This window comes from Parasteatoda tepidariorum, chromosome 7 (assembly GCF_982258835.1).
Source record: "Parasteatoda tepidariorum strain Cologne lab strain chromosome 7, Ptep-v5.0, whole genome shotgun sequence".
NCBI classification, from domain to species: Eukaryota; Metazoa; Arthropoda; class Arachnida; order Araneae; family Theridiidae; genus Parasteatoda; species Parasteatoda tepidariorum.
In genome coordinates this window covers 9,311,748-9,326,127 of record NC_141761.1, presented here as the reverse complement: position 1 = coordinate 9,326,127, position 14,380 = coordinate 9,311,748, and the positions used below count along the sequence as shown (strand labels likewise).

At 28.6% G+C, this 14,380-nt stretch overlaps 1 protein-coding gene across 1 annotated transcript in view; it reads right to left on the bottom strand.

Moving 5' to 3' along the window:
• Window positions 1-618: 618 nt before the first annotated feature.
• The window catches only part of LOC147806816 (uncharacterized), a 40,575-nt gene continuing 26,813 nt past the window's right edge, over window positions 619-14,380 (bottom strand). The window contains exons 2-3 of the mRNA XM_087168602.1: window positions 962-1,769; window positions 619-915 (exon numbers count right to left, since the gene is read on the bottom strand). Of these exons, the coding sequence (XP_087024728.1) occupies window positions 619-915; window positions 962-1,769 (1,105 nt within the window). The remainder of the gene's footprint in view (window positions 916-961; window positions 1,770-14,380) is intronic.

The following is a 14,380-nucleotide window of genomic DNA, read 5'->3' as shown; positions in this document are numbered from 1 at the left end:
GTGACATGTAATGAAATTGAAGATTTCGTAGGCTGAATTTAAAACAAAGAGTGGACAATGTCAGCGACATCAGGAAAGGAATGTTAGCAGATCTATAAAAGCAAGCATATTTGAGAGAAAGTGGAGGTTTTAAGACAGAGAGATGGAGCAAGTGTAGAATTATCTTCATGATGGTGGTAGAGGACAATCAGCGAGAATATTAGTTTTTAAATATATTGTAAATTGCAGCAAACAAATAAATTTCACGGACGCCTTTTTAATGTTATTCAAATGAACTACTAATTCTACAGATGAATAAACAGATACACATTAAAACTTAACAAATATTTATTAATTCTAAAGCAATCTCAATTTAGTGATATTTTCAAAACCTAACTTATTCGATCACTAAATAATCAACACAAAAACATTTTAAGAAGGTTGCCAACTTAAAAACCAAAGTTAAAGAATAAAAATTAAATGAAAGCAGCAGTCAGAATCACGTGACACCAACTATAAAAACATATCACAATCTCTAACATACTCCCACCTTGCAAAGTTAGGCTTATTGAACTTTGCAACCAAAATTTTACGAAAGTTGGAACTTTAAACTACTAGAGCTAAAAATAAAAATAATGCTCATAAGTCCAACCGAACAGGAACTTTGATGATTCTTCCCGACTTAGTTTTAGGAAAATAATTCACCTCTAAAGCTTCATTGTTTTCTACAAAATCGTCAGTCCTTCTAGCAGCTTTTAAGACCTCAATATCAGTTTTGGTAGACACTTCTAATGGGTAAAGCCTTTGAAATGGACGGATCCTTTCACCCTTACTGGTCCTCAGTCTTGTAACTCTAGGAATACCATCTTTACCAGGAAAAATTTCTAAAATACATAACTCCAAGTGGCCAATCGATACGACGGACATTGTCATGTCCTATTAACACAACATCACCAACGTCTAAAACGTTATTTCTTCTTACCCCTTTGTGGACTAAAAGAGCAAGATATTCATTTCGAAATCTTTGTCTGAGGTTTTCACGTATCTTCTGTAAATACTTTATTCGTTTTATGAGGCAAGATCGGTCTACATTATCTAGATCTGGTGTTTCGCTGTTACCGCCACCGTGAATAAACATTTCGGGTGTCAACGGTACTAATTCATTTGGATTATCTTGTATGTAAGTGAGTGGCCTTGAATTTATTACTGACTCACAGTCACACAATATCGTGTAGAGTTCTTCGTAATCGATGGTAGATTTCCCTAGAACTCGACGTAGCAGTTCTTTGAGCATTCTGACCATTCGCTCCCACCACCCACCCCACCATGCTGCCGTAGGTGGAATAAATTTCCAAGTGATTCTCTGAGCGGTTGAGTGTGCTGCTATCTTGTCCCAATCTAATGCTTTCAATGCTCTGTTGGCTCCCACAAAGTTTGTGCCGTTGTCGGAATAAAGGATTGAAATCCGGCCTCGTCTGGCAATGAATCGTCTGAGGGCTTGGATATAAGCATCTGTGGTGAGTGATTGTACCAGTTCAAAATGGACCGCTCGGTTAACGGCGCACGTAAATAAAACGATCCAAGCTTTTCCTTTTGACTTCAAGTAGAGAGGACCAGCATAATCTACACCACATACCTCGAAGACTTTTGTCAAGGTAACTCTTTCTCTAGGCAGCGGAGCGAAGGGAACTTCAACTGGTTTAGATTTGAAACGCTTGCATGTCACGCATTTAGAAATGACTTCTTTTACTAACTTTTTAGCCTTAAGAATCCAAAACTTCTCCCTAAGTCTGACAATTCAATCCAGAAAACAAGAGAATTCCTGGATTAAATGTTGATAGAAATTTGCCTTCATGGAGGACTTTTTGATCCAACTAACCCATGTTTGCGTTACATGGAGAGGAAAATCACGAGAACCTCCCACTGTTAGCCTGACGGCAAGGGAACTCTAACCCATGATCCGTCTACCAGTGAGTATATTTCACGTCAGCACTTAGGTCCGTGCAAACCGGATGCGGTATTCGTATAGACGAGCCATCGCCGGTATCGAGCCTGGTTTACCTCATTGGAAGGCTCTATTTGCTGCATAATTGAGCCTCTGAATTCATTAATTTCGTTAGGCAGGGATAGTCATGTTGGCAGGGCACTGGACTCACGTCCAGTGGAGAGAGGGAGTTTGAATCCACAATGCCGAAGACTCGCAGTGTAGTAAATGGTGACTTGTACTCGTTAAATCTATCGGGTCACAAAGTCCACCATGTTCCCATAACAAATTATATATCTGGAGGTACTGAATCGGAGATGGATCGTTCTTTGGTTTAGCTCAAAATTATGATCTGTGGTTGAATAAATAAGTCCGCCCTATAAGCGGATGTGACGTATGGGTGCGGCTGAAGTCAAATTCTTGGCCATAGATGGCGTCACTAGAAAGCAAGAACAATAGCACCCTTTGACTTAATGGCTTACAACAACAGCAACAACATTTATTTGGCTATTTATAAGCACATGTGTTCCGGTGAGTGGCCGAATCTTTACTAGAGGTAAAAGCTTGAAACCACCGCATCAACCTCCCCTTCAAAAAAAAAATATCGGTATCAGAAATCAAATAAGTTTTAAGTAATAAGATAAATGAATTTCCTTTCATAAATATATCTCAATTCCAAAAATATCTTCATACAACAGTGCTCGATTCAATCCCAATACAATCCCTTTAAAGGGTTAATAGGAATCGTATTCCACCATCTTGGTGACAAATCTCTGGAAAAAATTTCGGGAATTCCTGGAATTCGGAAGAAACAATCTGTTACTTTCTGTACAATAAGGAGAAAATGCTGATATTTTTTTCGATCTTAAAATGGTTTCAAGCAACAAATATCCCGATAATCACGTAAATTCGCAGTAATCTTGGGGAACGAAATGGTTGGCGTTTTCGTCATGGAATTACAAGAAGTTCACTGCTGAAAGAACGAAGCAAATGAATGGAAGAAAGAGAACTTCAAAAGTATAAACCGTTTATAACAGGCTGTTTTTTCAACTCCCACCCGATCGAGCATTTAAGGGAGAGAAATGTTACGGTATCAAAGCAAAGATTGACTGTTCTTCTGTGTGCCAATAGCACAGGGACACACAAAATTCAACCTCTTGTTATCTAAAAATGTGAAAAATCTTCCCGTGGAATATAAAGCAAATAAAAAAGCTTGCAACAACAACAATCTCTATAAATATTTATATTATGCTAAATATTTATGGAGATTGTTAAAAACTTATTCCTTTGTCCTATGTTTTTTTGCTGTAACTTTAAAAATATTCAACACAAGTAATCAAAATTTTTAGAGATATTTCAGATTATTTACAAACATATTGATTAAATATTTTAAAACTGCTTAACATATGAGTATTTAAAGTAGTTCTTTCATATTGCGCATGTACAGAAAAAAATTTTCTTTTGTAAATTATTGTCGGTAACCTCAAATCTCTGAAGGCAATAACCTCTATTGCTAAGTAAGAAAAATCGCACGAACTAAACACCTCAAAAGTTAAAAAGTAATTTTCTCTGCATTTTTTGAGAAATTTAAAAAAATGTCAAATCAGATCAAAACAAACTGAAAGTGTCTTTACCATTATTTTAGGGTAATGTATACATATTAACAAACAAAATCTCATTACTTTTTTAAATCTAGGAAAATATTTACAAAAAAAAAGATTCCATTTATTTCCCCCATTGAGGTTAATAAAAGCATTTACAACAAGAGACACCTGATTATAACAAAAAATCAGTAATCTTGATTCAAATTATATGACATACTCTGTAATTTAATCCGCCGCCAGTAGGCAATAGTAAGAACATACCCTCAGTATGTTGTTGCTAAAGATTTGATTTAAAATCAATTTAATACTTATTATGGTTTTCTATACTCAGCTATATCACTGATTCATATATTCTCAAGCATGATGTGTGCTATTTCTAATTCATGCCAAAGTGAAATGCAATGTGGATAATGTAAATACAAATCACAATGAATCCCTAAATTTGCTAGCATAAAAATCATGATGTGTAATTTGAAAACGATGTGAATACAAAGCATACTGTATAATTCATAAATTAAACGAATAAGACTAACTCTGGTTATTAGTAACTTACGTAAACATACGAGTTATTTTTAAATATATAGAGGAATTACAAAGAAGATAGATTGATAGAAATAAAATGAGTTTCCTGTTATCAGCTGACATGCGACTGAGGGTGATGGGAGGTCAGAACAAAAAAATCCTTCTATTTGATAGGTCAAAAATCTTTCAACATTTAAATAAATATAAATGATTTAGTATTCTGAATAAACTAAGTCAAGAAAATTCATATTGAAGGCAGACCGTATAGTTATGTTAACTTCCAAAAATGGAAAAGAGGAATTTTCTGCTAATTATTCAAAATTACGTCAATGAGAATTATTGAGAACCTTCCCCCCCCCCTCAAAAAAAAAAAGAAATGAATAAATAAAGTTAATATTAAGATTAGTTGTTCTTTAAATATTTTGAATTTTTTTTTAAAAATAGACTAAGATTATTTAGTCTTCAGATAAAAGAGTATATGGCTGCAAGAAATTATAATTTTTATGTGATTAGTTTTATGATAAGTTTTGATTGTGATATGACATGATTTTTTATGATCAAAAAAAGTTTTTCTTTAGAAAATAACAATTAAATTAAATTTAATAACTCTAAGATCAAGTTTAAATTTTTTAAAAAGGAAGAAAAATGCAATGCATATCTTCAGATATATGAAGGTAATATTAAGCTCTATATTTTTTAATCAATTACTAATAACTATATAAAAACTTAAGGATTTACAGTCAATTTAAATTAATATAATAAGCATTATTGTTCAGACATCATCACATCACAACTAAATATAGATCAGAGTTAAAATTGCATAGTATTCATAAGCAGAGAAAGTTTTGTATAATAAATGTTTTAATCTGAAAAATATTTTAAATCTGAAAAATATTTTAAATTTTAAAAAAATATTTCTGAGATGAGAAACCAAAAATATTGGGAATTGTGAATCAAAATGTGAGGATGATTAAACCCCAGCCATTCTCAAATAAAAACTAAAATACGATGATTCCAATAATTTATGAAGGGATTTTTCTTCTTCGTTAAGAATTTCTGACAATGTGAGTAAAATTTAATTGTACCTTAAATATATATAATTTTTTAACACCCAAAAGAAGATGATCATTGAATTTTCAATAAAATTCATAAATACCGAGCTATTGGTGAATTTTGAGTATTTACCCGGGTAAATATCCAGGGTATAAAAGCATGGTATGGTTAAAAAGAAAAACGAATGAGTAATAAGGATTAAAAAAAATACACATAAAAAAAGTTAAGACTGTTATATGTACAGCAAATTTAGTAACTAACTATGTATTTTAATTGTTGTGTTATGGAAGAAAATATAAAATCTAAATAATGTAGAAACATATAACTTATAAGCAACTAATTTTGAAATCGAAATTTTACAGTACACAGATTTGGCCTGAAATTACTTAATTATTTAAACTAGTTGATAAATATTCATTTTATGCATATTAAATATTTATGTTTTTGAAAAAAATATAAAATCTAAACAATGTTAGAAAATATAACTTATAAGCAACTAATATTGAAATACAAATTTCACAGTATCTTATCTGCTGTATCATATTTTACAGATATGACTTAAAATTCCATTAAATTTAAGCTAGTTGATAAATATGCATGTTACAGTGCTGACACCCTATTCACAACAATGCTGATAGTACTTTTCTTATTCCTGTGATACGAAGAAGACTGGAAGAATTTAACACTAAGTAAAATTAATGAGAGGATGATTTTAAACTTTTAAGAAGTGATAATTGATCAATAGGTAACCATACCAATTAAAAAAGTGTTTACATAATAGGATGCTAAAAATATAAAAGGTAATGTAAGGTATTTAAAGGTAAATAGTAAATGAATCATTTAGGTAACAAGACTGAAAACCAGCACCTTAGTTACATTTAGCAGGTTTATTATGTTACAAAAATAAATTAATAACTGACCCACATGTTAAAAATTAATATTGTAGGCACATGACCTTGTACTTTATCCATTAATAAATTTAAAGGTGATTTCAGTAGTTATTAAAAATTTTAAAACACACAAGAAAGGGAATTACTGGCCTAAATTATTTCCTAATTATGTAAATACTTTGCAATGTAAATGCCTCTAACTACCTACTGTAAATACTTGCGAGTGATTTCTTCTAAGCATTCTCCGCAAAAAGGGGAAAAAATGTAGTAAATTTGAAAAATGACTTCAGAAAAAGAGCAAGAATGTGGCAAAAAATATTTCACATTTTTTTTAAATAACTTCACAGAGAAATACCTCAAAATTATGTTATTTTATGTCAAATAACAAAAAAAGTAACATCGTTCCTCTGTGTCCATACATAAGAGTATAGTCATCTAATGTATTTTATTCTATTGAAATAAAAAAGCTGTACAAAATTTCAAAGTCATGCTAATAATGTCAGTATAGTAGTTCACTTGCCTTCAGTTACTATCTATATCGTCTCACAATAGAAAAAATAATTATTAGTAAGTTATTTCAAAAACTGAATTAATAAAAATAAAATGTTAAACCTTAAGGTGCAGTTTTTCTTATACAGGTCATAAACGCTACAATATAAAATAGAAAACTAAAACTTAGCCATTAATTAGCCATTTTAGAAGACTTTTTAAACATAATGTGAAAAAAGTACACATATTTCAAATTAATGATTATGGAAAAAAGAAACAAAAAACACTCTTAAAATGTGCTTAAGGTGTACAATAAGATTTGTTTAATTGCTTGCATAAATAATAATCAAATTGTTCTCTTCATAATGTTAAATCTTTTTTTCTTCCTCCAGCAATCGAATGTATTTTAATGATTTCAGTCCAAGTTTCCTCTATAGTGATTCTTTTGACTGCAACATCATGTTTTTAATTTTTCATTGCTTGAATTTGCAAATTTTAATGATAGGGCTGTAAGTAAATTTTAACTAAAGTAATGGGTGTTTAGAGACCTAATATTTAAAAATAAGGGAATAAAAAAATATGCAAATATTTATACAAAATCAAATATAGCATAAACTAAATTCAAAACAGGAAACATCAAATATTTTTTTCCTCTTGCTTCATTAAAAAAATTACATTATTTTTTTTTCTTCAAATTAATTGATTTATAGTTTATAAAAAAAATTGCAATAAATGATTTTTTCTTAAATTTATAACAAGGGATAAATCTTTTGATTTTGTAATAAAAAATTTGAAAGAAAAGTCTTCAAAAATACTTTTATATTTGAGATGAGGTTTGATTTATTGAGGTTGTAGCTATAGATGTGGGTCAGGTAAATACCCAAGGTGTAGGGTATTTACCCAAGCATTTACTTTCACATTGAATGAATACCCAAAACCGGGGATTTTAGAATTTTTTTATTTTTAGGTGTGTAAACAAGATTTGTTTTGCTTATAGTACGGAGAATAATATAATTTTATATTTAGTTTTCACAAACAAACTTGAAACTTATATATCAGTTTCAGAATAAATACTTCAAAAGACTATATGATACAATGTTGCATTAAAATGATACATATTTGCATTAAAAAAGTAATGTAAAAAGGTTAGCAATGTGTAATGTAATAAAGTAGACATTATATTAACTCATTTAAACTAAAATTGGTACATTTTGAAGAAATCTTTTTTTATTCAATTGAATTGGAAGAGATCAATTATCACAGAGAATTGAATTTAAATTCATGATTAGATTTAAATTGTATTAAATGGAAGAGATTGTCAATTATCACAGAGAATTAATTGAATTTAAATTTATGAAATGCGTTGAAACTAAGTTTTTAAACAGGTTTTGCTTATTTAGTGTGAGTTTGTAACTTTAATATAAGTGATATAACTAAAACAATAAATTTCATTTTAAATTCATTCATAAAATTATTTTATTTAAAAAAAATTTGCCGTTTTTTATTTATTATTTTTTTTAAGAAAAAAATTCAAGATTATATTTAGCTTTCATCTGTATTAATTCTATTTTTATTAAAATAATTATTATACATCAGCCATATTTGTGAAATTTCAAAATTTAATTTTAGTCAAAAGAAATATTGAATTATGCAATATAACTTTAATATATTACAGAGTTTTTTGTCAAACTTAAGGCAATTCAGAAAATTAACCAAAAGGTAGTTAAATTTACTGAAGGTAGTCATCTGCATATAGTATAAAAATTCTTGTGTGTGTGTGTTCTTTATACACTCCTAAACCATCTGACCGAAAGTTATGAAATTTGGGATACAGATAGTTCAAAGAATGAGGAAGGCCACTGTTGACATTAGAATATTCTCTGACAAACCATTTGAGTGGGATGATGAGGAACGAAATTGAATTTTTTTTATTTGTTAAGCAATAACCATTGTCAAAATTTAACGATTCAATTTTTCAAATATTTCAAAAGATAACATTAGTGATAATTGCTAGCTATTTAATTAACAAAAAAAATTGTTGATTGCACGTATTTAAATATTTAATTATTTATATTCACCATATGAGATAAATTCAATGAACATTGCCTGGTAGCATGCTTGGCTTACATCACTAAATGTATACTTTGTCTGATAAAACATTGTTTATTTTTGTTTATATTAATTATTTTACAAGTTTCTAAAACACATTTCTAAAAAACATTTAAAACAAGCAGTAATAGAATAGGAAAAATATATATTTATGTATTTAAAAGCAAAATTAAGGGGAAAGTGGTACTTTTTCGATTAAGCGAAACATAAAAAATCGATGCCAATGATGCTTAATTAATTAATGTAATATATGCATGTTGAAATAAAAGAAATAAGCTTTGTACTAGAAAGCAAAAGTAATGGAGTAAAGGCATTTATTTTCTAGAAGAAACGTAACAAATCATCATACTATCATTGATGACAATAATTGCTTACTTAATGTTGGTAATATGTTTTAACTGAAATAAAAAAAATAACTTATGAACTAAAAAGCAAATATGAAGAGAAAAGATATTTATTCATGTTTTGAGCAACCGTAAAAAATCATCATGTTATTATTGACACCAATCTTCAATTAATATTGATGTGTATTAATTATAGTAAAATAAGCTATGTGCTTAATTAATAATAATGTGTATTAATTAAAATAAAATAAAATAAGCTATGTGCTAAAGAAGTCAAGCCCAAGGAGGGAAGATTAAAAGAAGAATTTATTTAAAAAATTGTAAAAAATAACCTCTCACAAATGAGGCTTAATACATATTTATCACGGACGGTAATGTGTATTACTGGTATTATGGTGATTGGTAAATTGGTTTTGAGAAAAATTCTACAACAGATTTTCAATAGTTTCAGAAAATATTTTTCCACTGGTAGCTAAGATAGTGTATGCCAAGTGCTAAGTATACTAAGTACTTTTTATTTTTATTTCAATGGTATGGTTTACAATGGTATGAATGGACAATTAATTTGTTGCTTCCTTTTATTTGCCATTGCCAAGTATTTGAAATAAAAAATCATGCAAGCATACTAAAAACTAATATTTATTATTTTCGTAAGAAAAAAGCAAAAACAGTTCTGTTACATTAAACATACCCATATTGACACAAAAACTTTGCTATTTTTTCTAATTTATTAATTTCCTTAAAATTGTCATTCACCTGGTTCTTCCATTAAGCTTTTTAATTGTGTCCTATATGCCATTTATTTTTCAGCATGATTGCGTTGTGTTCTCAGTACTGATTTATTGATTCTTTTCCTTTAGGAGAAAAAAAGTATATTTTGTTATAAGAAAGATATATTTCGTTATGTCCCTATTCGAAGAACGGGTATTCAGCTAGTATCTTTTAAAATCTCATTTACTATTTTTAATTTAATATTCATAACTACCAACATTGATAGAAAAAAAATCCAATAGATTTCACAAAATTAAAACTTTATGATAACTGTTGCATAAGATACTAAATATTTTACATATAAAGAATTTTAGAAATATTTTGACATCAAAATATAAAAACTTTATTATACTTATAGCTATAAATGGTCTACAATATTTTCCAGTTATGATTGATATTAAATGAACTTGAAATGTTTTTTAGTAGAATTTTAAATAGTGATAGACAGGTAATTTATTATTAATAGTTAATTTAAAAGGAAAGTTCTGAATTAAAATAAACAAAATACTTATGAATGAGATTCCCTTCACTATGTGTTAGTAATACTTATTTAAATATTCAAGTAAGCGATGAATTGTGTAAAAATTCTATTTCCATCAGGATTTTTTTAGGGAAACTTACTCAATTTTAGGGAATTTTCCTTATATTCAAAAACGAAGAGAATTTTCCTTAAACTAATAGACCAGGAGAAATTGACAAGATCCAGATATGTAATGGTAAATTCAATAAAGTTTGCGGTAATGAATATTACTCAATATTCGGCGGTAACTCAATAAGCTAAACATACAATTTTAATAGGGGGCAAAGTTTTTTTCCACTAGATTAGTTTTATTTAAATGGGGTAGAAATTTCATGATCTCTTTCAAACTTGATATGCAGAAATATTTAAACATGTAGCATATATTTTATATCCCTTTGAAAATCATACTTATATTAAGCTGCATTTCTTTTAATTTATTAGTAATAAAGATGTAGAAACTCAAAAACTTTTACAGCCAATTTAACACAGACATTTATTATTCAGAAAGATATCACAACAGAATATGAATCAAATAAGGCATTTTGGATAATTCATATTCCAAAAAAGATTTGCATGATTAACTTTTTTAAAACAAATTACTTAACTTGAATAAATTTTGCAGTTCAAAAATATATTTCTGGCAAAACTTTCATCATTGATGAAATCAATGATGATCATAAGTTACAAATATTGGGAATTATGAACAGAAATGTGAATTTAAAGTTGGCTCAACTGAATGAGATAAAAAAGGCTTGACTGAATGAGTTTTTCTTCAAAGTTAATAATGAATTAACTATTTGACAATGCAAATAAAGCTCAATTGTGCCTTAAAATATACATAGTTTTGTAAAACTTTGAAAAAATACAGAACTCATTGAATTTGCAATAAAACTGATAAATATACAGATATTTATGAATTTTGGGTATTTACCAGGCTAATTATCCAAGGTATTTACCGCAAGTTATAAAAAACCGGGTATTTTACATTTATAGCTTTAAAAAATTGACACTAAACAAGGTTTTTTTTCATTTTTTTTACCAAAAACATGATGATGCAGAAGCAATAATTTTATTTAGCCACATGCAAAGATAGATTTCTAAATATAGAAGGGTAGTTTAATTACTAACTAATGATCAGATCAGCTGATAGCTTCTTGTTTTGACTACCAATGATATCACCATCAATCCATGATTGCAACATTCAGTTTCCAAAAAGATTTCAAGCACGTCAAACATTTTCATCATCTAAATAGAAAAAAAAATATTTTAAATTAAGTACATAAATAAGCATAGTTGTCAACATGAAAAGAAAAACAATCTAAGAATTTTACAAAAATGAATATTTCACACCAACTCTCGAACTTTATAGATAACTGTCTAGAAAAATGAAATTTTAGAGATTTCATGAACAAGTTTGCAATGCATGTTGTTAAAGGAATTAATGGTGTCAAGGATTACTGAAAGGGAACAGTCAAGATTTGATAATAAATACTTACTCAATAAGTATTTATTATGCTGATATTTTACAAATTCTAGTTTTCAATACTGAATTTATTTTAAATAGTTTGTAAAGAACTAATACAAAAAAAGTGCAGTGAACAAAAAGCTAACTGAACTAGTTTTTACGAAATTTTCTTAACAAAACAATGAAATGAATTGTTGAAATCCAGAAACCTATTGGACAATCGAGTAAACTATTGAAAACTTCTCTAGAGCTGGCAGTTATAAATATATAAATGTATTAGCATTAAGCATATAGGCAATAATAAAATATCATTAGTTATAATTTATTTCTATTATTGTCATTAACATGCCTGGTTTGTAAGGAACCTCATAATCAAACTGTATAGGAAGCTGGAAAAGTTAATTGTTTTCACTAAAGAATTAAAAAAGGTTGTTCTGGATTTCTATTAAAGTATTGCAATCTTTTCATTATAGTTATACACTGGAAAACAAAAAAAAAATGTCATTACAAAAGTGGCCTTACTGTTATGGTGATCAAAGAGTAAGGTCAGTCTAGAACAAAATTCTGTAAACATATATCATATAATTAATAGTAAATCTGATATTTGGACTGAAATAACAGGATAAATTTTATAATACAGGAAATAAGAACTCTATTAAATCCAATGCATTAAAATGTTCCTTATTTTTTCCCCCTTACGATACATAAGAAAGAAAATAAATGGAGAAATGAATAAAATAAATGGAGAAATGAATAAATAAACAAAAATGATGTATTCATTTTCTGTTAAACCAAACTTACTTAATAAGGGTACAATAAATGAACTACATCACAGAAGAACAAAAACATAATCTTTAATGGAAAGTTCATTAAATGGCAGCTTGACTTTAATTTTATTACTTAAGTTAACAATTTTATCAACATAAGTACATGCAATTGATGACAAAATGAATTGAGCTTTTGAAATAAATTTTCAATTCACTGTTTTCTAAGATAATTTTGTCAAATATTATCAATAGCAATAAAATTTGTCTTTTAAAACTCACAACCAATATAAATGACAATTTAAAAATATCAATCATTGTTAAATAAGCTAATTAATTAGATATGTAGTAGATAAGGAACTAAAATTTTTGCTTTCAAAATTTTCATTTACTTTAATTTTCAAAATTTTCATTTACTAACTTTTCATTTACTTTAAGTAAAAGCCTGCAACTAACAACAAAAAGAAGAAAAACACTTAACCACTGTTAGGTGCGATTCATAAAATTATTTTAGAAAACATTTGTAATATTCATCGAAATTAATTGTTTTCCTTGGTGCACATAATGGCAATTTTTAAAAGAAAAACACACCAATCAGGGAAATTATTGTTCATGCAAACTTCTAGGCAAGGTTTGCAAGGGGTCCCATTTGCCTTTTGAATAAAAAATTTAGTCCCAAATGCTTTTTGAACCTGATTTTGCACCCCAATATATTAAGAGAAAAAAAACATGTATTCGATATTTTTAATAAGTTATTTTTATGATACACAACTTTCTCAAAATTTGAGGATTACACTCATTTTAAAACCAATTTATAGAATGTGCCAATTTAACCTAGGAATTATTTTTTAGTTCAAACTAATTATCTCTAAAAAAAATTTTATTGATAAAATTAAAAATTTTTTATATATTAGGTGTCATAAAAGTGAAGCAAATAATTGTAAATGATGCTCTTTTTTGTGTTGGGCGCCCTTTTTTAAGAGCTTTTTTCAGTTTCTAGTGCCCTGCCCTTTTTAAGATCATGAATGAACACTGCAAACTTAGTTTCTTAACATAAAAGTTTCAAAGCAAAGAAATAAAAATAATACTTCAATTAAAAATAGCAATTGGAATTCTGAGAAATAATAATGTTTAAAAACATTAGAACATTTCAGATTAACAATGCTACGTATTACAGAATAAACATAAATTTATCAAGAAAATAAATAAACAAATGAACTGGTTCCTTGAATATTAAGCACTGTCTTAAACTAGCAAAGGAATTATTTCAGTTTTGTTATCCCTTACTAATGAGTAAATTTCTTGTTTACAAAAAAATAAAAAATTGTTGGAATCAAACCTATTTCCAAAAATTGTGCGAAAAAATATTTTCACGCTTTTAGCTTACTTGTTTTTCGTGTTTTTTTTTATTATTATTTGTTGTAGTTCATTTATGCCGCAGTAGAGCTGCACAATGGGTCTGGGAAACGTCCCTGAGGATGATCCGAAGACATACCATCACAATATTGATCATCTCCAGTGGGGATGGCACCCTCGCTTCGGTAGAGCGACAACCTGCGCGCGAAGTCGAGCACTTTACGGTAGTACAGTTTAACGAGGACCAATATCGCACACCCTCGGACCCTACGCAGACAGAACCAATTGGTCACCCACCAGTACACTGACAGCAGCCAGTGAAGCTTGACTTCGGTGATTTGCTGGAAACCGTCTCTTAATGCGGTTAGTCCATTGAGTGTTTTTTTTTTCTTTCTTTTTTTTTGGAATGTAAATTTTATAAAAGGTAAGATAACCCTGCACAGCAGACTATATGGTAAACATCGCAAGAAAAGATCAGAAATAATAATATAATTCTATTAGTGGAAGTAGCGGGTGTGAAACCCGTTTTA